Source organism: Pseudorca crassidens, chromosome 6 (assembly GCF_039906515.1).
Source record: "Pseudorca crassidens isolate mPseCra1 chromosome 6, mPseCra1.hap1, whole genome shotgun sequence".
NCBI lineage: Eukaryota > Metazoa > Chordata > Mammalia > Artiodactyla > Delphinidae > Pseudorca > Pseudorca crassidens.
Window position 1 is genome coordinate 34120880 of NC_090301.1, and position 26991 is coordinate 34147870.

General features: G+C 36.7%; 1 protein-coding gene across 2 annotated transcripts in view; it reads left to right on the plus strand.

The window, feature by feature from the left end:
• TRAK2 (trafficking kinesin protein 2) overlaps window positions 1–26991 on the plus strand; it is a 70126-nt gene that overhangs the window by 10304 nt on the left and 32831 nt on the right. The window contains exons 1-3 of one of the 2 annotated variants that reach the window (XM_067740986.1): window positions 2768–2998; window positions 13708–13997; window positions 20931–21125. In XM_067740986.1, the coding sequence (XP_067597087.1) occupies window positions 13907–13997; window positions 20931–21125 (286 nt within the window). In that variant the 5' untranslated portion in view covers window positions 2768–2998; window positions 13708–13906. Of the gene's footprint in view, window positions 1–2767; window positions 2999–13707; window positions 13998–20930; window positions 21126–26991 lie in introns of those variants that run through there. The other variant, XM_067740985.1, reaches the window with a different exon arrangement.

The following is a 26991-nucleotide window of genomic DNA, read 5'->3' on the forward strand; positions in this document are numbered from 1 at the left end:
GCAGTTCCTCTTCTTAGAGGATTGCTAATTTCCACTGCCGTTAATAAGTGTATGACTGAGATTATGTTTGTACTTAATTCTCAGAGTTTGGAGAGAAATCTAGCTATAGATTATGTGGGTTTATTGGTGGGAGGAATGAGAGAAAGAGAGATGGAGGACAGATAGGGGTTCAGAGAAGAGTGAGAAAGGTGTGGTATGGAATTGTCTCAGAAAAGAAGGCCATTGAAGAGGATGATGGAGGGCATGTCTATGGGGTGACGCCCATGGGTGAAGAATTTTCAGCAGCCCCTCTCCACATGGTTTTGTGACCTTTTCAGGAGAACTTAACTACTTTATATTTAAAATCTGTGTCAACTTAGAAAATGGCTTTCTCAAAAATTCATCACTTGTGTAAAGTAAGTACATGTTTGGGGTCCAAGTGCCAGAACTCTGCTTTCAGCTCTTAATTGCTTTCAGTCATAGGCATGTTGCATGGTGCTTTGGGGTTATTCAGACCAGTGGTATAAATCAAAACAAAGGGAAGCTTGTTAGTTAAGAGAGAGCACTCTCTGTCTGAAGGCAGAAAGGAAGAGGAGACTGGAAACCAACTACAATGTCTCTGAGGTGGCACTACTATTCCTAAAGCCTTTAACAACCTAAAAAAAAATTTTCTTTTCAACCATTCTCTTTTTAGCTAGTACTAGGCTAAATGGCTGAGTGTGACTTTGTTTTATGTTTAGTCACAAAATTGAAAGATTACAAATGAGACATATTATTGATTGTGAGTTTCTTAAAGAAGACATTTGGTCATTTCTTATTTGATATGGGGCTTATTTTAAATGTATTCATAAACAGCTGCAAATGCTCTTTGTGGAAAACATGATAAAACTAAGCAGTGAGCCAAAGGTTCAGGTTTAGCTTTCTGACAAAACTGACAACTCATTCTCTTTAGTTATTACAAGAAAAGTGGGTACTGTGTCACAGCTATAACAATGATATATCACCCTTTTATCAACAAACTCTTATACAGAGTTTTCCATAAAGCAAATACAGTGCTTTCTTTCAAATATTCAATCTTAGCTTGATTTTGTTCTTCAAGGCAATTCATTTAGTTGATGCTGGACTGAAGTGTATTAATAATCAATTTTGTTCATTCAGTTACTTCTGTAATTCAGTGTGTTGACATTTTTAATCATTAAGCTTATAGTTGGGCATGTATTGCGAGCCTACTGTATGTCAGTTGCTTTAAGGTTTGGGGCATACAAAAATAAGATAGCTTCTTTCAAGGAGCTCATAGTGTAGTGAGGAAAAAATTGAGCATACAGTCTTCTGGGAGCATTCAAGTAGGGGAGTCAGTAAATACCGATTAAGGAGCAAAGTCACAATAAAAAATTTTAAGATTTCCTAAACCATTTTCTCCGTGTTTCCACTGTATTTCTCTATAGTGATTAACAGTAAAATTCTCACGAAAGAGACGAGGACCTATACTTTTCTTAGGAGACAGTAAAGAAAGGACAGAGCATATTCATAGCCAGCCTAGAGAAAAGAACACCAGATGAGAAAGGCACTTGGTAACAGTGCCAAAGGAAGAGAAGCAAGCCAGCTGAATCCCTAGTGCTGAAGGGATGAAAGAAAAGGTACTTGAGGAACTAGCCAAGGGTCAAAAAACAGGTCCTAGGGTTCGGTCTCAAGCAGACAACTTCTGGGTTCTCTGATAATCTGGTTTCTCAGCCAACAGCAGGTTAGAAAAGGGAGAGGCACACTGGCAACAAAGGTTGATAGCCTCACAGTGAGGGAGAAAAGAAAATTAGAAGTGGACTTAAGTCTCCAAAAAATTAGTAATTTGAGATCATTTAGTGTAGGGAGAAAGAACTCTTTAAAAGCTTATAATCCTGGAGCATATCGCCATAGTCACCATAATACAGTAATTGCTAGTCATAGTTATGCTCCTGAGTCATCAACTTCTTTTTATTCTATTCTATCTAAGGACTTTTTCCCCCTTCCCATTGCAGTCTGTTGGACCTTTCTCATTACCATGTCTTAACTTTAAGGAGAAAACATCTTACTATCAATGTTTCTAAAATAAAATGGGTATGGGGTGGGAGGATTGGGTACAAGTCTCCCCTGCTATCAGAAAGTAGAGCGTTCCTATGAAACCTTTTGGAAAGCCGGTATAAAGCGAACTAATTACCTTAGGACACATCTTACTAACAGCTGCACAAAATAAGTCAGGATAAAGCGCAGATGGTCACAGACACGGTTCAAGGCTATAGAGGCTTGATGCTGAGATGCTGAGTGTAGTTCCCTGGGAAGGAGCTTGGTGGTGCCCCTCTCACTGCTCAGGGTGACCACTGCCTCTATAACACTTCTCTGCAAAACAAATGTCTTTTTTTCATTTTTTTAGTTAGAGAAAACAGGTACTAATGTAGGTCTTTCATAAAAGCAAAGTGGCATAAAGTCAACTTTCAAAAAGCGGGGGATACAAGTATTAAACGTTTTCTGGTTTTTTGCCACACTGTTGTCAAACCCGTTTCTAGGGGATGTTTTCAACTTCAATGTAGCTGATGGGCTTAACTGATATAGCCCTGCTTGTATGCTCACATTTCTTACTGAAACCCATGGGAGGCCTATGCAGATCTTTGTAAATTGGGTTAAGAAAGCCTTCAGTTTTCAGATGCTCTAACTGTCTTCTGTTTCTCATGTGGCTCCATTTTCTCCCTACTGCAGATTGTAAGGATGTAACTTGACTACAGATTGATTCATTCATTTAACAGATGTTTATTGAATGCCTGGCATTTGCAAGGTATTGAGATATAGGTGGACTTAATTTTTTGGAATAAGGATTTATTTTGATCTATAGTCCACTTATTATTTTTAGCAGCTCAGAACAAGTAACAGATTGATTGATTCCTGAATTTCATTGGCAAACCAAAATCATCCACTACATGTCAGTTCTCCCTCAAAAGATAACCTTATCTTGAAGTCCTGGAGTTGACTGTGACAACTGATTCGGAAAACAGTGAGTTTTGTGTCTAAACCATAATATAATTTGAATGTCTCTTGCCTAGTAGAATTATATTACTAACATGGTTATATGTCTTAGATATGCAGAATTCTAGAATCATTCGAGAATTATATATGTTTATAAATATGTTTATAATAAATATTCTATCCTGACCATCACTCACCCCCATTTTAAGTTGCACCCTGTTCCTGGTCATATAAGATTGCATATCCTCGTGCCACTGATTACTTCATTGATCTGAAGAGCTATCTTGCCTACAGTTTTTCTTTTGGCAGCTTTTGGAAACTTTTACTTCTAAAGGCTTTAAGTATTTTAATTTTAAAATAACTGAAGGCTTTAGGATCACCTTAAGCCACCAAAAGCAAGTTTATGTTTGATTGTTAGAGGAGACAGAAATGAGGACACAGAAGAATCTAAAAAAGAGAGGCTATATGTATGTGTATAACAGATTCACTTTGCTGTACACCTGAAACTAACACAACATTGTAAATCAACTATACTCCAATAAAAATTTTTTAAAAAAATGAGGACGTGGATTTTGAACTTCTTCTTGAATTTCTGTTTTTAAAATTTGAATTTACCTTACTACTCTGTGAAAGTGCTGTTTCAGGGCATCTTCTTGGCTATTTGATTTGAAGCTAAGTCTGGAAGAGCAGATTATACAGAAGTATTCTTAAGTCTGCCAGCATGATTATATCTGTTTGGTTTATTTCTTAACCTTCTGTGAAGTGTTTGTAGGTTTTCAGGTGATGGTGTCTTTTGATTTACTCTACTACCTAAATTTTACCAGTTAACGTTGAAAGAAAATGCTTTCTGATTTGTTGTGGAAGGATTTATTTGGTTCTAGAAGTATAGTACATATTTTAGTACCCACATAATCTATTATGTAAAATGCCTCTGCTCTAGATGTTTCCCCCCATTTTTGGTTAAGAGAATAGGAAATCCACAAACTTTATAATGCCATTTCCTCTGCATTATCCATTTTTGAAGACCTATAATTGTTTTTTTTTCTTTTTTTAATCATTACTTTAGTCAAAAGGACATAATTTTCTATGTTTAAAAAAAGATTTAAAATATAGCTATGATGACTTTATTAATATCCTGGAATATAAATTCCTGATAGCAACCACTCTTGTGACTATTTTAACATGTCTATACCTAAATGTCATCTGAGTATCCAGACCGACCCTTTAAGAACTAAACAGTTGGCTTGAACCTTCAGTTTCATGTTATGGAGAAGCCAAAAACCCTCCCTAAGACTTCTGCAAATTCCTAGTGTTCTGTGGCCTCTGAGTTACTGCCATCTGGATGGGATTTCTTCCCCTTGCCTTCTCTCTCCCTCTCCAGAGGGGAAAAAACAAACAATTGTTTCCCTAGTCTTATGCAGAGCATCTTTGCCTTCCTTTGATGCTGCAAGGCCTTACCTTCCACCCTAAGTGCATTTTCCATGTATTTTCCTGAACAAAAAGCATTTCTTTCCTAAGAGGAGCTCCACTGTTGATGTTAAAATGATGAAATGTGTGCCTTGTTAGGTTTAATTTGATAATAATAACCCTTAAAGTAACTTATTTTCTCCATTTACCAAACTTTCAAAAATTTCAGTAATTCACACTAAACGCAGTCTCCATTCTTTAAAGAAGTTATAAGAAAACCCTATGCTGAAAAAGCTTTTGCAGTGTTAGAATTGATTATACTATATAACATTATGTAGCTCTTTTGCCAGGTGGTTCAGAGAAGATAGTGCCCTCTTAAAAGGATACAGAATTTCAGATAGAGTTCAAGTATGGAGTTGATCTTTCTCTTAGAGAACTAAACCAAGACTATTTTGTGAATGTGTGCAAGAAGACTACCCTTCTGAGGTTTGCATTTAGTAATTTTGAGCTACTTTCTATCCGATTTTCTTTGACTAAACTACATATGACGTCACTAAATTATTTTTGACTGCCAAATAATAATTTCCATGGATTTCATATTTCTAAGCCAATCATGATCTTTTACAGAAACAAGTTTGAAAAAAATGGGTTATGGGAAAAAGGGATAAAACTAGAGATGTATAACTAGTAGCCTATGCTGGTTTTAGGATTTTTATATATCTACTATCTTTTTTTTTTTTTTTTTTTTTTGCGGTACGCGGGCCTCTCACTGTTGTGGCCTCTCTCGTTGCGGAGCACAGGCTCTGGACGCGCAGGCTCAGCGGCCGTGGCTCACAGGCCCAGCCACTCCGCAGCATGTGGGATCTTCCCAGACCAGGGCACGAACCCGTGTCCCCTGCATCGGCAGGCGGACTCTCAACCACTGCGCCACCAGGGAAGCCCTCTACTATCTTTTTTGATACTCACTGTCACTGGGAAATCATGCAAAAGTTGGAATTCCTGTCTAGAAGTCGAATTTTGAAAATATGATGTTGATACTATTATACTTATTCAGTTACTTGTTGCATTTTCTTTAAGAGTTTTGTGTCATTGTTTTCTTCTGTGGTGCAAAAATACTGTGATTTAAGGTATAGACCAGAGGTCAGCAAACTATAGCCAGTGGGCCAAATCTAGCCAGTTCTATAAGCTAAGAATGGTTTTTCCATTTTTAAAGGATTAAAAACAATAACAACAACAAAGATAATAGATGACTGAAGGCTTACATACTACCCAGCTTTTTACAAAAAAGTTTAGATTCTTGAGTTTTAAGTGGATGAGCAATTGTTAGAAAGTCACTGATGGAAAAAATTGGTGGTTATATTATTGTATATTCTGAATACTGTGTAATTCATTACTAAGTGAGTTACATTAAAAAGATGGCGTAGATTGACAATATGTTGGCATGGAAAGATAAATGAGTAGGCTACTAAACGCATATCAACAGTCTATCTCCCAGTGAATGATGGTGAAATATTACAAGGAGCTTTTATTTGATTGCCCATATTTATCTACTGCCTGAATTTTTTTTGAATGAACATATGATTTTATTTATAATGAAAGACAAAGGTGCACACACGCATATGTGTGTGTTGTGTTTGTGTGTTTTAAAGAAAAAGAGAGAAACAGAATGGAAATTTCAGTGTCACTTGTGGCTGATTTTCATCAGATGATAAATAGGTTTGTTTAAGGAATGTAACTTATTATGTACCACTTTTAAACTCTTGTCATCTTTGAACTTTAAACATTTTTCTCTTCAAAACTTTTACCAGATAACCAAACACCTGAAGATGTCAACATTGAGGCTTAATCTCACTTGTATTTTTTTTTTAACCATTTCTTTAGTTGAAATCTAATTACACTGCTTTAGAGCAGCTAGGTAGTAATATAAAAGCAACATGGCCTTTTAAGAAATTGTCAGGAACTGTGCCCCACATAGTTTACATTGCAGAGATTGCTAGTTCTGCATACACTGTCTCCAGAAAATGTTTTCACCTCCAGGCACATGTTCAGACATTAAGGATTGAAGAGTTGCAATAATGATTATACGATAAGTAGCCTGCCAAAAGAACAGTAGGACTTCATAGATTTTTTTAAAATTTCCCTTTTATCCCCATACCTTGCTCCAAATTCCCCTACTCTCCTCCCCGCAAGGCAAGCATTTTCATGTATTCATAATACAGAAAAAATTTAATTTATGTAAATTGCATTATGGTGTCTCTCTCCTTTTGCTTCTGCTTAATTCACTCAGCACTGTACTTCTAGTGCTGTATTGTTCCATGGTATGTATCCACATTTTACCTATTACTCTAGAGGGAATAGGCCCTCAGCTTACTACCACAAATAGCAATGCAGGAAACAATCTCACACCTGTCTCTTTATGGGCTGATGTGAGAATTTCTTTGAGATAGATATACCTGGGAGCAGAATTGCTGGATCAAAGGGTACGTGTGTACTTAATTTGACAACATAGTTTCCATGGTTCTTTTGAACGGCTGCACTAGTCTGCATACCCATTATGGGCTTTTTATTTGGATAAATTTTTGTAAGAGTTTCTCTACGGCCAGTAGTTAGTGACGAGAAAGGATTACCTTAGGTAAGAATAATTGTTAGAACTCCTGAATTATTGTTAGGTGGCAATTCCAGATGAGATATAGAGCCATGCTTTTTATAAAAGCATGTTCTTTTTGAGAGCTAGAGCTGTTGACAATGTGGAAGCGTAGGAACTGATCTGAATCCTGTATCTTCTAAGTCTGCGTCCCATGACCAGGTACCATGAAATGGTGTTGTTTGTATTTTATAATGCTACATCCTTATCTATTTAACTTTTAAATTACATTAAGCACATAAGTAATGTTCACTGTTTACAAAATACTATTATATATGCTTTATAAGTATTAACTCATTTAAACCACATAAAATAGGTACTATTATTGTTCCCATTTTATAAATGAGGAAACTGAGGCACAGAGAGATTGTTTCAATATTACCAGTTGGTGAATGTGGATAACTAATGAAAAGTCTGTGAAAATAAATGGGTTATGTGGTATATGTTATTTCATAGTCCATTACAAATACAAAGGTGCTATTTAACTTTTCTGACTTTAACTTTTGAATACCAATATGTGTAACTCATTGAAATGCCAAATGGGAAAAGGAAGCATATCTATTAACATGTTTAATACTATACTTCCAAGAATTTGAAAATAAAATCCACAGATAGTGATAACCTTTGTTAGGTGCCATAGTTGTTACTCTAGCACACTGGGTGTGTAAATTTTCCAGACGGGTAAAACTTAATTATTTAAACACCATAAAATATTATCTTTTAACATTTTCTTTTAAATCCTGCTTTCCTAACTTCTTAAAGCGTAGGTATGAAAGCATGATTTAATGTTTTCCTCGTGATTGGGGTCATATTTTAATAATTGTCATTGTACTTTGATGAGGATGTAGATGTAAAATATGAAACATAAGGATTCTAGTAATGACTAGACCTGGCTTTCGTGAAAAAGTGCCAGTATTCTTTTTCTTTTGGATTATTTGCCTAATTTTAGAAAAGGTAAAGTATAGAATATACAATCACAGTTGTATAATGTGGCTGCTGTAAAATTAATCATCAGCTCACAGATGGTTCCTTGCCTAGAAAACCTTCTTCAGTGTTGCTGTGGTAGTTTTAGCTCCTAGTGATTTGAAGACCCTGATGAATCAGATACTTATTAGCAGTCACCCATTCTCTTGCTATTTACTGTTTGTTGAGGAAGTATAGAGAAACAGTATCCCTTTCCACTGCAGTAGTTCAGACTGGATTACTGGAATATAAATTCAGTATCTTTGCAAACAAGACAGCAGACTAATTTTTTCTTCAAACCTTCTTTAGTATTTGGCTTGAAACCAAATGCCAAGCACAAGCAACATCTAAAATTATGCCTCCAGGGCTTCCCTGGTGGAGCAGTGGTTAAGAATCCGCCTGCCAATGCAGAGGACATGGGTTCGAGCCCTGGTCCGGGAAGATCCCACATGCCACGGAGCAACTAAGCCCGTGTGCCACAACTACTGAGCCTGCGCTCTAGAGCCTGCGAGCCACAACTACTGAGCTCATGTGCTGCAACTACTGAAGCCCGCGTGCCTAGAGCCCGTGCTCCGCAACATGAGAAGCCACCGTGATGAGAAGCCCGCGCACCGCAACAAAGAGTAGCCCCTGCTCGCCGCAACTAGAGAAAGCCCGTGCGCAGCAACAAAGACCCAATGCAGGGGCTCAAACCCGTGTCCCCTGCATTGGCAGGCGGATTCTCAACCACTGTGCCACCAGGGAAGCCCCCCATTTTATCTCTGAAAGCAGTACTAGTGATAGATGGATGAACACTAAAATAGAAATAGTGTAAAAAATTGAAAGTGAGGAAATTATACATATTAAATATATGTCTGGACAATAAGAATGATTACGAAGGACAGTCGCAGGATGTGTGAAAAAAGATATGCCTGTGCAGTTGAGAGTCAGCCAAAGGTGAAGAAATATGCATGTCTGAAATGGTTTCAGCAGAGGATCATCTCTAAAATGGGATGCCTATTTAGTCAAAGGTTTGAAATTCAGGTTAAAGTTGTAGTTCAAGAACTTAAAGGCTGAGCGTGGTGAGTGAAAGTGGTGCTGTGGAAACTTATCAAAAGCCACAGATGCACCATGGGTTCAAGGCCTTTTCTAATCTGCAGGTGAAACTCTGGTGTGGATTCCTTAGCTGCCAGAGGTTGCCTCCCTTCTGTTGGTGGAGATTGTGGCAGGGAGGGGTTGCCTGCCTCAGTAAATGTTCATTGTAAACAAAACAGGACACTTATTTTTTTTAATGCCAAAAACATACCAGCTCGGAGGAAATACAGACACCATAAACCTAAATTTCACTCATGGTTTTGGACTTTTAGACTAACGGATTTCTTTTAGACTAACGGCTTTAACAGCCTTTTGGAATTTGTCCTGCTTGTAAGTAGAGCTGCCTCCATGTAGTTTATATTCTGAAAACCCTACTGGTCATTAAATTGAATGATACAAAAAAAGAGGGATCAAATGTTTGCTAGGACCAAATAGCCCCTCAGGGTGAACTTTACAGTTGCTGGTAGAGTAACTGTTTCGGAATGTAGTGTACTGTGGCTCGCCCATGAAGCTGGCCTTGGTGTTGGTGTGTGGGCTCTGCCTTTGTAAGATCTGCTTCTCACTATCCAGGTTGGATTTCGGGGGTGACACCCCCGCCACCCTTTTTTTCAGCTTTTAGCACTGAAGCCATTGTATAGTCTTCTTTTTTTTGTGGTTCAATATCTAATTTTAAAATTATTGTGTATTTTTTGTAAATTTTGTCTTTGATGTAGCCAGATACATTAAAAATTAGTGAGTCTCTGTCTTTGTTGAAAATCTATTATTTAATATAGGAAATGTGGTCCATTTATTTTATGTTTTAAATTATACAGTTTATCTTTTGTCTGGATGAAGGTTGACACTGTCTACAAGAGCTGCTGCTGGAGTTGGTGATTGGCACTGTTCCCACTTCTGCATTCAGATGAGCAGCCAACATGTATTTTAAATTAATCCCCAAAGTATTGTTTGTACAATAAAAATTTTAAATATATTTTTCCAATTTAAATGTTTGTCACATCATTATATTTACTGTATTTCTAGGCTCTGCACTCTTGTCAAAGTGAAGTGTCCTGAATTGTTTTAGCCTTTTCTGTAAGTCTGTTTTGGCCAGAGTATCCCGTTTTAAGGAAGTAGCAAGCTTTTTTTAAGGCACAGGGCCTATATTTAGGCCCTCACTGTTGACCATTTTAGTTCCCATGGCTAGGCTAACTAAGTCATCAGCATGTTGTATTCTGCCAGCAATGTTTATATCAGTGACATGTTTTGTTTGTTCTTTTTAAGTCTCATTCTTATTAAAATAAGTCACTTAGCTGGTTTGCTTTATTTTTTCCTAAATGTGCAAGAATTACAAAGGCTGGCTTCTTGTTAAATAACACATGCTTGGTTGACTGTTTTATTAAAAAAAGCCGTGAAGTTGTTCCTAAAAAGAGTGAATAAAGATCCAGCATAGCAAGTAGATGATACTCAAGGAGTTACTAAGAATAAGTGTGTACAAACTAGAAAATGCACTGAATATGTGTTGCTTGTGCTTGCCAAAGTTTAGTTTCTACTACATTTAGAACTCTGACTCTGCAAGCTTTCGGTTTGTTCATGAATCACAGAGGTAGAAAGAAAATGATTAAGGGCACAAAACTAACATCACTCATCAGAGGGAAGTAAATGTGACTTCTTAAGTTGCGAGCAGATTGTATTAGCAGTCAACAGTAGGGTTTACAGTGTGCCCAAGTTTGTGTAAGGTACAATAATAATAATGATAAAATTGTACTATTTGGTGGAGGTAGAAATAATAATAACTAATATTTACATAGTATTTACTGTATTCTAAGGTATTGTTCTAAGAGCTTTACATGTATTAACTCATGTAATTTCCCCAGTGACCATCTGAGGTAGGTGCTACTGTTATCCTCTCATAACTCACTTAATCCCCATAGTAACCCCATAAAGTAGACCATGTTATTAAGCCCATTTTACAAATGAAGAAACAAGGTTAAGTAACTTATTCACGGTCATGCAACTAGTAGTAGAGCTAGAGTTCAGAATCCATGTTCTTAACCACTCTGGTAGGCTCAATAATGGCCTCCTCCCAACCTCACTGGGTGGGGGTGGGCAAATCTTTACTGGTTTGATGCGCTTTCGTTCCATTGCCCTTTCAGTGGTTAATTTGGTAATGGCAGTTTGGACAATAAGATAGCACATGGGGAAGAATTTAATTGCACACAGTAGACTGATCTTGGATGTGAAAATGAATTTTTGACAACTGGAATTAAAATCAAAGTACCTAAACAAATACTTTTGAGCTTTACTTCATGTTGCACTGGCTAGTACAGATTGCTATGTTGACAAACATGTTTCAAGAAAATAATTGTTTATATAAAATAGAATTTTAAAAATTTATAAAAATTTTCTGAATTCAAATATAGGAAAATTTTTATGTCAACATAAAATTATAAACTTTTCTGGGAAGGAATGTTGTTTATTATGTGTTTTTCCTTATACATTTTTTTTCATTTATGAAGTATAAAAACAGCAACCCTATGCCAATAACCACAGAAGTTTTTGAAATTTTACTTGTCCACGGAAATCCATGAAAGCCTGGATGTTGCAAATCTTGTTGTATACTCACTAAACTCCATTCTTACCATCTTGCTTCCTGATCACTTACAGCCTGACTTTGGGCCTAATCTCTTGATTGAACTGGTTTCTAGAAGGTTACTGTTGATTTTATGGTCTCTGTATACCACCTTTTTTAAACCAAAGATCTTTTTTGACTTTTCTGTAATGTTTAATTCTGTTGCCCATTCTGTCTCTGAAATTCTCTTCCCTAGTGGTTGCTGACAGTGTGTCTCTGTGCTACCTCAGTGACCATTTTCAGTCTCCTAAATTTAGTGCTTTTATTTTGGTCTTTTCTATTTCTTGGTGGTGACTCTTGTAAAAAAAAAAAAACACATCATGTTTATAATGCCTGTAAATAGTAGGCATGAGAATGAATTAGCCATAAATAGAAGCTGCATGTTGCTAAGTAGACACTATTTAGTAGAGACTGTCTTTTGATATAAAGCTAAGTTTATAATTAATATTGAAGTTTTTTTGATTGCAACAATTGGGTTTTTTAAAATACACACATATATTTAATGCATTATATTCCTTTGTATATACCATTATTAAACTATTTCTTTATGGATATCTTGATTCCAGTTGTGTACGTATGCTTTAAAAAAAGAAAATACTGTATGGGCATCCTTATGCCTACATCTTGGCATACTCTGTGAGTATCTCCATCATATAAATTCCTAATGGTAGAATTGTTAAATTATGGTGTATATGCATTGAAAACTTTGGTAGGCATTGCCAAATAGCCTTTCTAAAAGCTTGTATCAATTTGCACTTTTATCAACAGTATAAGTACCACTTTCTCCGTACCCCTCCAACAATGAATATAATAAAACTTAATGTTTGCTGATCTAATGGATGAAAAATATTTTCTTTACATTTTTATTTATTTTAATTATAAGTGAGGTTGAGCATCTTTCATATCAGTAGTTTTCAACTGGGGGCAACTTTGCCCCCCCAGGGGACATTTGATACTGTCTGGAAACATTTGGGGGCTGTTAAAACTGGGAGAGGGTCTGGGAAGAGGGTTCTACTGGCATGCTGCTAAACATCTTACAATGCACACAACAAAGTATTATTTTCCAGACCCAAATATCTGTAGTGTCAGGGTTGAAAAACCCTGTTTTGTATTATTCCGTTTCATCTTCATTGTTGGTTTATATCTGTAATTTCTGAGTTATTTTATTGTTTGCTTTAGAGTTTATAGTATACATTTTTAATTCATCACAGTTCCCCTTTGAGTGATATTTTACTATTTCATGTATGGTATAAACACCTTGCTATAGTATATTTCCATTTTTCTCCTCCTGGCCTTTGTGCTATTGTTTTAATATGTTTTACTTCTGCATATGTTATAGACCCCACAATATATTATTATTATTTTACTTTAAACAGTAGATTATCTTTAAATTTTTAAAACAGCTTTAATGAATTATAATTTACATTAGATTGCACATATTTCAAATATACAATTTGATAAGTTTTGACATATGTATATACTTGTGAAACCATTGTCACAATCAAAATAATGAACATATTTATCATCCCCCAAACTTTCCTCCTGCCCCTTGGTCATCCCTCCCCAACCCCAGGCAACCACTGATCTGCTTTCTGTCACTATAGATAAGTTTACATTTTCTAGAATTTTATATAAATGGAATCATAAACTATGTGCTTTTTTTGTCTGACCCTTTCATCCAGTATATTATTTCTAGATTTATCCATGTGGTGTGTGTATCATTAGGAAAACATTCTTTTTTTTTTTTTTTTTTGCGTTACGCGGGCCTCTGTTGTGGCCTCTCCCGTTGCGGAGCACAGGCTCCGGACGCACAGGCTCAGCGGCCATGGCTCACGGGCCCAGCCGCTCCGCGGCATGTGGGATCTTCCCGGACCGGGGCACGAACCCGTGTCCCCTGCATCGGCAGGCGGCCCCTCAACCACTGCGCCACCAGGGAAGCCCTAGGAAAACATTCTTAATGACAGACGTTCTGGGTAATTGGACTGCTGTTATTAATGAGCATGCTGAATTCTAAAGTCACTTGATGTGTTCTTTGTTTTAGGTCATGACCATCCAAGGAGTGATAATCACATGAGAGCACTCATTGCTCCAGATGTCATTTGACCATCAAAAAAAAAATCTGTTTAAAAGAAAATATCCATTTGACCAGAACCTTTCTTTATTGAATGGCTTGATGGATTTCCTTTACTCTGATTCAAACCAAAACTGTCCTGCTCAACCAAAACAAGAAAGGACCTTGCATGAGTCAATCCCAGAATGCCACTTCTACATCACCGATGGGCGAAGAAAACCTCATGAATATCAATCACAGAGACTCAGAGAGCATCACTGGTGAGTCCAGTTTAATAAATGAAGTGCTGTTGCTTACAGGATAAAATGCGTATAAGACCCACCATGATGGAACTCAGCCTCTCTTTCCAGCCTGGTCTCCTCAGAGACCACTGAATTAGTCTCTCCATCCCCAGGTCTCCTATCGCATTATCAAAATCTGCCTTGGGTTCTGTTCCTTGTCTGCATCTGACCCCCTGTACCATGTGAGCCCTGGTCAGTAGGAACTGCGTCACACTCATCTCCCTTATCTTGTCTTCCTATTCCTATCTTCCTGTCTCCGCAAGAACAGGGTTGCTTGTGTTTCTGTGCCCTGCAGTCACCTAACAACAGTATCTGGCACATAAGAGGCTCTCAGGACATATAGGGTATGCAAAAACAGGTACAGCCCCATAAGTCCTTATCTGCAAGACTAAATTTTAAAAACTCTGTACACCCAAAATTTTTTCTAAACTTTGGTTCTAAAACTCACTGGTCCACAAAACCTGACCTGTCCAGTTGTTTCTAGACATCTCACTTAGTTGGAATACTTGTTTGCTGAAATTGTATTAATGTGTTTAAATATGGGATACTGCTACAAAACCAGTTGGAGGTGTTATATAACATACAGTATGCACAGTACTACTTTTCTAAAACTCCATAAAATTCTGCAACCCATCTAAACCTAAAGTTTTTCCCATTTTTTGTTCAGTTTTATTGAGATACCTGCATTAAGATACTATAAAATGCACCCATTTTAAGTGTACGGTTTGGTTCAGTATGGCCTGTGGGCCATAGTTTGCTGACGTCTGCACAACAGCATCAACACTTGATAATGTCAGTGTTTTTGATTTTAACCATTCTAGTAGGTGTGTACTGGTACCTCTGTGTGGTTTCACTTTCTTTTTGCCTGACGACTAATGATGTTCAGTGTCTTTTCATGTGCTTATTGGCTATTTCTAGATATTTTGAGTTGTCTATTTAAATCATTTGCCCATTTTTATATCTGTCTTACTACTGAATTGTGGTAAATATTCTTTTTATATTCTGTGTAAATCCTTTGTTAGGTAAAGGGGTGCAAATATTTTCTCCCAGACCATGGCTCGCCTTTTCATCTTCTTATTGGTGTCTTTTTTTGTTTGTTTTTGTTTTGCGGTACGCGGGCCTCTCACTATTGTGACCTCTCCCGTTGCGGAGCACAGGCTCCGGACGTGCAGTCTCAGCAGCCATGGCTCACGGGCCCAGCCGCTCCGCGGCATGTGGGATCTTCCTGGACCGGGGCACGAACCCGTGTCCCCTGCATTGGCAGGCAGACTCTCAACCACTGCGCCACCAGGGAAGCCCCTTATTGGTGTCTTTTGAAGAGCAAAAGTTTAAAATTTTGGTGGAGCCCAATTTATCAATTTTTGCTTTTATAGTTCATATTTTTTGTGTCATTTCTAAGAAATCTTTGCATACTTCAAGATCACAAAGACATTCTCCTTTGTTTTCTTTGAAGAGTTTTATAATTTTTGCTTTTACATTTAGGTCAATTTTATAATTAATTTTGAATATATAATGAAGTTAGGGTCCAGATTTCTTTTTCCCAGTTGAATGTTTAATTGTTCCTGCACCATTTGTTGAAAATATTATCTTTTACACTATTGAATTACCTTGGTAATTTCATTGAAAAATCATTTGATTATGTATGTGTGGATCTATTCCTGGACTCTCCATTCTGTTTCTTTAATCCCTAAGTCTATCTTTACATAAATACCACAGTGTTTTGATTACTGTAACTCTGTAGTAAATCTTGAAATCAGGCAGTATAATTTCTCGAAGTTTGCTCTTCTTTTTAAAAAATTATTTCGGCCATTCTAGACCTTTCACATTTCTATATAAATTTTAAAAACAGCTTGTCAATTTCTGCCAACAAAGATTAATGGAATTTTGAATGGAATTATATAGACTTTGTAGAGAATTGACATCTTAAGACTATTGAGTCTTCTAATCCGTGAACATGATATATCTCTCCATTTATTTAGGTCTTCTTTAATTTCTCTTAATAGTATTTGTACTTTTTATTACACAGGTCTTCCACATATTTTATTAAATTTAATCCTAAATTTTTAATTTTTTTCTGCTACTATAAATGACATTGTTTATTTAATTTTATTTTCCAGCTGTTTATTACTAGTATGTAGAAATGAAATTGATTCTTTATATATTGACTTTGTATTCTGCAACTTTGCTTAACTTAGTTTTATTAACTTTCTTGTAAATTCCTTAGCATTCGCTACATAAACCATAATGTCTGCAAATGGAGACAGTTTTACATATTCCTTTTCAATCTAGATGTGTTTTATTTCTTTTTCTTGCCCTTTGAATGGGACAGGATTTCAGTATATTTTTGAATAAAAGTGGAGGGAGCAAACATCCTTGCCAAATTTCCAATATTAGGAGAGAAGTTACAGTCTTTCACCAGAAGTTTTTTGAGAATGCCCTTTTTCAAATTGAGAAAGTGTCCTTCTCTTCCTAGTTCGATGACAGGTTTTTGTCATGAATGGGTATTGAATTTTGTCAAATACCTATTTTCCATTACTGAGATGGTTTTTCTTTTTTAGTCCATTGGTGTGGTGAATTCTATTGATTTATTTTTTCATTTTAAACCAGCTTTGCATTCCTGGGGAAAACTCTACTTGGTCATGATGTATTATCATTCTTATATATTGTGGATTTGATATACTAATGTTTTGTGTGTGTGTGTGTGTGTGTGTGTGTGTGTGTGTGTGTCCCATTCATTGGTTTGTACTCCTTTTTTTGCAATGTCTTTGCTTGATTTTGGTATTAGGGCAATGCTGGCCTCATAAAATGAGTTGTGAAGTATTCCCTTCTCTATATTTGAAAGAGTTTTTTGTAGAATTGGTATGATAACATTTTCCATCCTTTTACTTTTAACTTATCTGAATATTCAAGGGCCATCTCCTATAGAGAGTTTAAAGTCAGATCTTTTTTTCATCTAGTCTGACAATCTCTACTTTCTAATTGGTATGTTTAGACCATTTACATTTAATATAATTATCAGTTTAGTTGAGTCTACTGAACTCCTACTTGTTTTCTCTTTGTTCCATTTAAAAGTTCTTTCTTCCTTTTTTCCCCTCATTCCTTTCCTCTTTTGAGTTGTTCGTTTGCTGGTTTGTTTTTTTTAGGATTCCATTTTAATTCCACTATTGACCTAATAGCTATACCTCTCTTTTTTCTCAATGGTTGCTCTGAGTTTGCAATATGCATTTTTAAATTTATCACAGTCTATCTTCAGATAACATTATACTATTTCATAAAGTGACACACAGTATTCTTCCATTTCCCCCTGCCATTGTATTATTCTTGCGATGCCTTTTATATTTACATATGTTATATACATAATTGTTATTATTTTTGCTTTAAACAATTATAAGTTAAATACATTATGAGAATAAAAGGCTTATATATTTCCACACAGATTTACCATTTCTGTCACTCTTTATTTCTTTTTGTAGATTGAACTTTCCATCTTATATCCTTTTTGCCTGAAGAACTTCAACATTTCTTGGAATATAGGTCAGCTGGCAATGACTATTCAAAGTTTTTTGCTTGTCTGAAAAGTCTTTATTTCACCATTTTTGAAAGGTGTTTTCACTGGTGCAGAATTCTAAGTTGACTTTTTTATACACTTTAATGACATTCCATTGTCATCTACCTTGCACTGCTTCTGATGAGATCATTTTTGTCTTTGTTCCCTCAAATGTAATGTGTCTTTTTTTCTCTCTCTGCTTTTAAGATTTTCTCTTTGGGTTTCTTTGTGTTTATCCTGCTTAGAGTCACTGAACTTCATTGAAATATGGATTTATAGTTTTGATTAAATTTGGAAGATTTTGACTGTTATTTCTTCAAATATCCTTGCTGCTCCCTCTTCTCTCCTCTTCTGTGACTCCAGTTGCATGTGTGTTAGACTGATTGTTATTGTGATGCAAGTCACTGATGCTCTGGTTTTTTTCCTAATCTTTTTTCACTTTAGTTTCCATTGCTATGCCTTCAAGTCTACTGTTCTTTTCTTCTGGATAGTATCTAATATGTTAATGTTATCCAGTGAATTTTTAAATTTAGATATTGTACTCTAGTTCTATTTGAATTTTATAAATATAGGAATACTTTCTGTTTCTCATTTCATCAAATTCATGTTTTCCTTTTAAATCTTTGAGCATATTAATAATGGCTATTTCGAAATTGCTGTTTACCACGTTTATCATCTTTGTCTTTACTCAGCTTGTTTCTATTGATTTATTTTCCAACTGGTAATGGGTTACAAATTGCTTTTTCTTTGAATATCTAGTAATTTTTTATCAAATGCTGAATATTTTGAATGTTATATTGTTTGATGTTTGAATTTTCTTGTCTTATTTGAAAAACTGTTATTATTTTGGCAGGTCCTCAAGTTACTTGCTGATAATATCAGTTCTTTTTTTTTTTTTTTTGTGGTACGCGGGCCTCTCACTGTTGTAGCCTCTCCCATTGCAGAGCACAGGCTCCGGATGCGCAGGCTCAGCGGCCATGACTCATGGGCCCAGCCGCTCTGCGGCATGTGGGATCCTCCCGGACCGGGGCACGAACCCGTGTCCCCTGCATCGGCAGGCGGACTCTCAACCACTGCGCCACCAGGGAAGCCCGATATCAGTTCTTTTGAGGCTTGTTTTTAATCTTTGCTATCTAAGTCTCTATATCACAAGACCATACTCTAGTATGCTTTATTCTGCATTAATTTAACCCTACTACCAGTAGGCATGACACTTCTAGGATCTTTTGATTGTCCTAACTGTTCATGAGGTTTTTCTACTCTGCCTAGATGAAATTCAGGCCTTTCTTCGCTTTGTGTAGGAGAGTAACTTAATAAAGATATGAAGATGTAGAGGAAAATATGAGTGTAATGAGGACAGACCACTTTTGAGGCCATATTCAAGAGAAACAAGAGGAGGCCTTGAACCTAAATGGAGGCAATGTGGCTAGAAAGAAGTGAGCATAAGGAAGGGACATTTGGAGGATAAAAATATTAAGACTGGACAATCAGGAAAGCAATAAATAGTACATTATCAAAAATATGGGGGCTTCCCTGGTGGCGCAGCGGTTGAGAATCTGCCTGCTAATGCAGGGGACACGGGTTCGAGCCCTGGTCTGGGAGGATCCCACATGGCGCGGAGCAACTAGGCCCGTGAGCCACAAGTACTGAGCCTGCGCGTCTGGAGCCTGTGCTCCGCAACAAGAGAGGCTGCGATAGTGAGAGGCCCATGCACCGCGGTGAAGAGTGGCCCCCGCTTGCCACAACTAGAGAAAGCCCTCACACAGAAACGAAGACCCAACACAGCAAAAATAAATAAATTAATTAATAAACTCCTACCCCCAACATCTTCTTTTAAAAATATATATATATATATATATGGGAGCAAATAGGATTTGCTCCTAAGGATGTTATTTGAATCTACTAAACCCTGATTGTGTACTCACTTTTAAAATTATTTTTTGGAAGTAGGGAATTGGTAATCTTGAATTTTCACAGAATTTTATTATTGCTTATTAAAAGAAAATTTCTAGGGAATAGTAGTTCTTTTAATGAATGTTACTTTTTTCTTCATTTTCATTATACCCTTGAATGCCTAAGAGTCTGTTTTTAGCTCTGCATGTATTTATAGTCAACTTCTCTTCCTGCAGATTTATAATGACAATCTGTATGTGATATACTTGTGGCAGGAAAAATTTGAGCAGTCGCATAGAATTCATAGTAATATTATTTGGATGTATTTTCAGAGCTCTTATTTAAGAGATCTGCTAAGGGTTGAGAGGAGCTTCTTTAGATCCATATTTAAGGTTTTAAATGTACCTCATCTCTGTGATTATATACCTCATCTTTGTGGTTATGAAGCCACTGCTTGTCCTTCTGGGTGAATAGGATTGTCTGATATTGTCAGTCTCCTTGTACTTGATTTGATTAATGTCAGCCTCCTCATTGTTAAGATCAAGTAGTTGAAATTTACTCTTTTAAGGTATGTTTTCTCAAAATTAACTTTGTCCGTTCTTTGCCAGAGTTAGAACATGTTTTTTATGCCACCTCCAAAGGAAATACCAGATCTCTTTTAAAAATGAGAGGGTTGATATGACATCCTGTATTTTCTCTATTTTAAGCTGTAGTATTTTAAGCATATTAAAAGAGATAACTTTTTTTTTTTTTGTAAACTGCTAAATTTGGGAGGTGTTAAATGATGGGCAGCATTTGGAACAAGAAGCCAGGAGCAAACACATGAAGGTGGAGAAGCCCAAGCGTGTTCAGAGAAATATAAGCAGGGGGAGTTAGAGGTGTGCAAGTGAGCGAGTAGTGATGTGAAAGGTATTCAAGACTTTAAATGTATCACATCTTCAGTAAGTGTTAATTTTTTTTATATCTAGCTTCTGTGAGAATGTAGTAAAATGTAATTTTTCCAGATTTTGAAGAATCCTCCCACAGAGTTCAATTCTGTTATTAAAGAACATGTCATTTTATTCCTTTTGAACTCCTTTTCTTCTGGTTGTTTTGTGTTGCCTTTTTTCCCCAAAGCATATAAGTTATTTGAGATCAGATCTCTTGTAAGCAGCACTAAATATATTGATAAGGAAGAAATAAGAAATTTTAAACTTTAAAAACATAGGTGTAGTCCCTAAGCAATATATTTTTAGATAGGATACAATTAAAATTCATGGTAGTATTTTTACTATAGAAGTTCTCGTATTAAAGAAACATAGAGAAAGGCCAACTTTAGTACCAGGATACAGTAATAAAAATCATCGGAGACATGGTATTGGCTAATGTTTCTTTGATTATCCTACTTTGACAAAACTAATTTCACCGATTTTTCTCTGTAGCCTAGAAAATTGAAATATATTGGATTCATTTACATGGAATCTCCTCTTTAGATGTGTGCTCCAATGAAGATATCCCTGAAGTTGAGCTGGTGAGCCTGCTAGAAGAACAGCTACCCCAGTATAAGCTAAGAGTGGACTCTCTCTTTCTATATGAAAATCAAGACTGGACTCAGTCCCCACGCCAGCAGCGACATGGATCTGATGCCCTCTCTCCAGTCCTTGCTGAAGAGACTTTCCGTTATATGAGTGAGTATTTTAGAGTTTGTCCATTGAACTAAAGATCATGAATATCTTGGTGTTGACTTTTAAAACATTTGACATCCTTAGCCATTGTTCAGTTTGTACCTACTTTAACTTGAACTGATTTAACAACATGAAGAGATGATTCTAATTGTGTTATGTCTGAATGCAGAAAGTTTATCATTTTTAAGACTCTGAGTGTCCAGGGTTGCAAGCATACTCAGAGGTTTCCATTTCTCTCATCTTTTACTTGATACTTTCTTCCAACTGTGGAGAAAAGGGAACTTAAAAAAAAAAAAGTAGTGAAAGTATTTAAAATTTAATATCCCTTTATATTTCACAGCATTTATTATCCTAATACTTTAATATGTTGAGCCATCAGCTTTTTGACTCTAATCTACCTTACTAAACTGACATAGTCACAGGAACTTGTCAAGTCATTAAGAAACGGAGTTCTTAGATACATAAGTAGCTTTAAAATGCCGAGGAGAAATACGTGCACACTATATAGTAATCTTCATCATTTACTTAAGGATTCAGAGAATATTTCAGTGAGAAAGTAAGCCAAATTTGTCCTGAAAATAAGTCTGTTTTACACCACACTCTTTAAAAATGACAAAATTAAATAGGACACCTTTTTTTTTTTTTTTTGCGGTATTCGGGCCTCTCACTGTTGTGGCCTCTCCCATTGCGGAGCACAGGCTCCGGACGCGCAGGCTCAGCGGCCATGGCTCACGGGCCCAGCCGTTCCGCGGCATGTGGGATCTTCCTGGACTGGGGCATGAACCCGTGTCCCCTGCCTCGGCAGGCGGACTCTCAGCCACTACGCCACCAGGGAAGCCCCAGTAATCATTAACTTTTAATGGTACTTTCCTATAACCAGATTACTTACTGCTCAGAAAAAGAATTGTAAACATTGTTTAAACTTGAATTAGGAACTCAAATAGAACTGTATTTCTGTCCTCAACAATTCTTATAATTAGCTGAATATTAAATTAAGGCCCTTAAGGTTTTCTTAACTTCATAGTTTGAGAAGTTACTTGCTTGAGATTTTCTCGAAAATGCTTTTTAAATGGAACACTATTTTATTTCCATTTCCCTTTGTTCCCTGAGTTTTTAGATTTGTGAGAAAATTTCAAACTGAAATTTCATTGGGATAAATTTAGTTTGTCATTATTCTGATAAAGCAGCATAGAAAGTGGCCCTTAGTTTACATGTTCTTTGTCCTATATGCTGCTGGAGGGGACAGTGAGGGAGACTAGCTAGAAAGATGTCTTAGATCATGATTTAATGGAGTTACTTTTAGGATGAATTTTAAGTAAAAAGACTGGGAAATAAAAGGTAAACAGATTCTAAACTACTTGGTTTATAGGACTTTACATAAACAAACCATAGTGTTCAAGGGAGCAATTTAAAACTTGAGATTAATAGGATGTTACAAGATCCATACTTCCAAGATCTGGAAAAGTGTCCTATTCCTTTCATCTAATGGTACTATTTTCACTTCAACAATTTGAAAATTAAACTACATATGATACACCTAATATCATGAAGCATAGAAGCTAGGATCATCATCCGTTCACTGATACTTTATCTCTGTACTGTACTTTAATTTCACTGTTATTTTAAAGGTATCGATTCTTTGGGTTAACAGTTCACTCAAATATAAATAAACTTCATTATGAATTTCTATCTTATGAATGTAAAAGATAAGTGATTTACTTTGTTTAGCAAATTGACCAAGATTTTAAAATCACGGGGACTTCTTTGGTGGCACAGTGGTTAAGACTCCTCCTGCCAATGCAGGGGACAAGTGTTCGATCCCTGGTCCAGGAAGATCCCACATGCCATGGAGCAACTAGGCCCGTGCACCACAACTACTGAGCCCTCGTGCTGCAACTACTGAAGCCCGTGCACCTAGAGCCCGTGCTCTGCAACAAGAGAAGCCACCTCAATGAGGAGCCTGCACACCGCAACGAGGAGTAGCCCCCGCTCACCACAACTAGAGAAAGCCTGCGCACAGCAATGAAGATCCAACGCAGCCAAAAATAAATAAAAAAATTTTTTTAAAAAAAAGAACTTTAAAAAGCATGATACAAACCATTCTCTTACCCTTTTCCACAGTTTTCTATCCCCTTGAGATGTCAAGATTTGTTGTTTAGAATAGTTACTACAGACCCCGGCAAGCCATCCTAGGGTTCAGCTCCCTGGTGCTGTTTCAGCCCCTTCTTATCCTGACTTACCTCACATGCCAGTAGATACTCATGCTCATTAAAATGAATTATAACAGCTAATAAAAAGAGGCGGCACAAGCAGAGGCACTTTCTCTCTTATATAACACAAAGAAATTGAAAGAGCCATGAGAAGAAAATAAAGAAATTTGGAAGGAAACATGGGCAAGGTTTTGGGATGGGAACCTATCTCACATGAATAAAAGGACACTGGTTGTTCTTTGAAGCCCCTACCAAACCAGAAAGAGATTGCTCTCAAGTGTTTTATTTTAAAAGTAAACAATGGGTAGGTCCAAAAAAGTAATTCTCTCCTAGTCCCTGCCTTACACACACAAAGTTTAAGATACTCAAAGAATGCTTTGCGTGCAGGGTTTTCTTAATTTTATTAAGAGAGAGCCCCACGGTGACATGGGGCAAGCAGTGCGATCAGATCACACTGTGACAGAAAGTACCATTTATTTGTTCGTGTGAAGGCTAAAAATAGAAACCTGATCTGCCCTTCAGGGTATTTTTTATTTGGGAGTAAGGGATCACCTGTACCACTTCCTAATGCATAAGAAAAAGGGGGGTGGTTATATAAGTTGTAATTAAGGCATCATTAATTACAAGTACCAAGTGATATTATATGTCATTAATGTGTAATAATTACACATCATTAATGACATATAATATCACTTGCTAAAAACACAGATCCTTGTTTTACCATCCCAGATCTACTGATTCAGAAACTCTGGGGGTGGGGCCCGTCTATTTTAACAAGTCCTCCTGATGGTACTGGTGCACACTCAGATTTGAGAAACACTGATCTAAAGCTTTGCCACCAAAGCCATATGGCCATTTCACAGTGACATTAATTGGAGAATTTTAGGACTTAGGGAGGGTGTAGAATTTTGCAGAGAAATAGATTGTAGAAATTATTACTTCTGGTTGATAGTTATACTTTTCCTCAACTCTGCCCTTGAAAATCATTAACCTGTACTGGCAAGAAAGGAAATACAACAGATAATGTTCAGGAAGCATTAACCATAAGTCAAGTTGTAGAGGTTAGCGGATTCATAATTCCTCGCAACCAGTTCCACAGAAGAATTAAGCCATATGCCCTAAGACATCTATTGTAGAATGAATTACCTTATCACCTCTACATTATGTACTAGGTAGGTATTATTTGTCAGAGCATGGAGAACATTGTCACTCAAAGCATTATCTATGGGGCTTAATTCTCGCCTGGAACCCTGTTGAGAAAGGCTGTCCTAGACCGTATATATCACCAGCCTCCTTTTTGTTCTGCCTCAGTTCTTTTGAAGGCAGTTTTTTGTATTGCAGAAATGTTCTCTGTATTATAGTAGCAAGAACCACTTCTTTGGGGTTAAAACCTCAAGACCTGTCCATAGTTATCAGGAGTTATTCTAGCTTTTACTCTGCCATGTGAAACTGTGTGTTTCATTTTTGTTTTTTGTTGTCTTGCTTTTGTTTTTTGGTGTGGGAGGTTTGGAGAGTGATGAAAGATTAGAAGTCTTTTAAAAATTAGATAATTGGGGTAAAAATTCTAGACCTTGTAAAAGGACATATGAGAACTATTCAAGAACCATCTCATATAAATAACAGGGATATCAAAATGGATTAACATTGGCATTTTCCATCCTGAAAATGATTGGGGGATGATTGATGTGAAATTACGCAGATATAACATAGAGTAAGAATTAGTGAAGTGCTTATATATATCTCCCCATGTTTTTTCAAGAATATTAGGTTCTCCAAATATTAACCAAAAATGTTGAACATTAACTAACAACCTTCAGAAACCAAAAATGTTCTGTACAAATGTTTATTTTCTCCCTGATATATAATTTGTTCTTAGAGAGTTAGAAAGCTCATGTCTGGAAACAAGCAAGGAGCATTGGTAATTTCTGTACCATTTAACATATTTTATTTTAACCTCTGAGAACTGAAGGAAAAATAGTATTTGATAGAATTATAATAAAGTCAGCCTGCTTGGCCCTGAATTCTTGGTTACTACAGTGAAGAATTAGTCTATCGCTTTGGAAGCATTTAATCACAATACCTAAATGCCAAGAGAATACTTAAGAGCTTTGCCCTGAGTACTTTTGGAATCATCCCAAGCAGCCTATCTTTATCAGGAGTATTGTGTTAAAGAAGAGAAGACAGAACTGATTAGGCTGCAGAGAGGAATCCTTTGTGTTCCTCTATGAATTGAGCAGCTCGGTGCAGTTGAGGTGGCCCAGCCTTTGGGGCTTGGTGGTCTATAGACTCTTTCACTTAAAACATAAGAATTGGAGAATTCTGGTTGCATTATCTAACTTCTTTACTGTAATAAATATTTAAGCATTTGAAAATTCATTTTTCCTTTTTGAAACCTCTTAACAAGAGCTGCTACTTTTTGATTGCAATGATAACATTTGTTCTTCATGGAAAATTAGCAAAAAACTGAACAGAAAACAACAGATCAGCCATAACCCCCACTCAGAGATAACCACTATTAACATTTTGATTTATAGCCTTCCAGCCTCTCTCATGTATAGACATGTATAGATATACTCACACGTTAAAAACAAAAATGGGGCTTCCCTGGTGACGCAGTGGTTGAGAGACCGTCTGCCAATGCAAGGCACACGGGTTCGTGCCCCGGTCCGGGAAGATCCCACATGCCGCGGAGCAGCTAGGCCAGTGAGCCATGGCCGCTGAGCCTGCGCGTCTGGAGCCTCTGCTCCGCAATGGGAGAGGCCACAACAGTGAGAGGCCCACATACCCCCAAAATTAAATAAATAAATAAAATGGTACGTATGTTGTTTTATAACTTGTGTTCACAGATAAATACTCTAATATTTCATCAGATAAAAGCCTTTTGACCTTGGTGGGACTGTGGTAGAAACAGCAACATGGTGCAAAGAGCCCATTCCCGTCACTGAAAATGAGCAGACCCAAGTTTTTTCTTATGACCTTGTGAGACGGGAGTTGTTATCACCTCATTATTGTATTGGTTTTGCCACTAATAGTTTGCTTTGCTCTCTTGGACATGTCACATAATTCCTCTTAGTCAAGGTTCCTCTTATAAGAAAAAGAGATCATTAAACTAGGTAACTTCTTAAGGTTCAGCTTTAAATTGTCAGACTATGACAGATGGTAAGCACTTATGGGAAATATATTTTAGTTTCTCCTCACTAAAACATATTTTATTCTAAACACTTCTTTTCTGTATTACTGTGTCCTTCATTTTCTTTTCCCCTTTCATCATGTGTGACTGGTACCTCACAGCATTTTATTACATCCTTAATTTACTGGTTTGACTTCAGATTAAATTTGCCACTTCATCTTCAACTCTTATCAGTCGTATAATATAAGCCATGTCATGTATTTTTTAAATTAGTTGTATAAAAACTGTTTTTAACTGAGTCTCCAGGATTGCTGGTTCTTGCTTTGAGTGTTAACCCTGGATCAGTAGTTTCCATCCCTAGCTTCACGTCAGAACATCTGGCATATTTTACGTACTACCTGTGCCCTGGACTTCCTCCAAATGAATTAAATTAGAATCTGGAGTTGAGACCCACTGCCCTGCATTACATTTGTTTTTGCAATCATTGGCTAGTTTTCTGTAGTTTAGAGCGTAGGTATATTGACTTGAT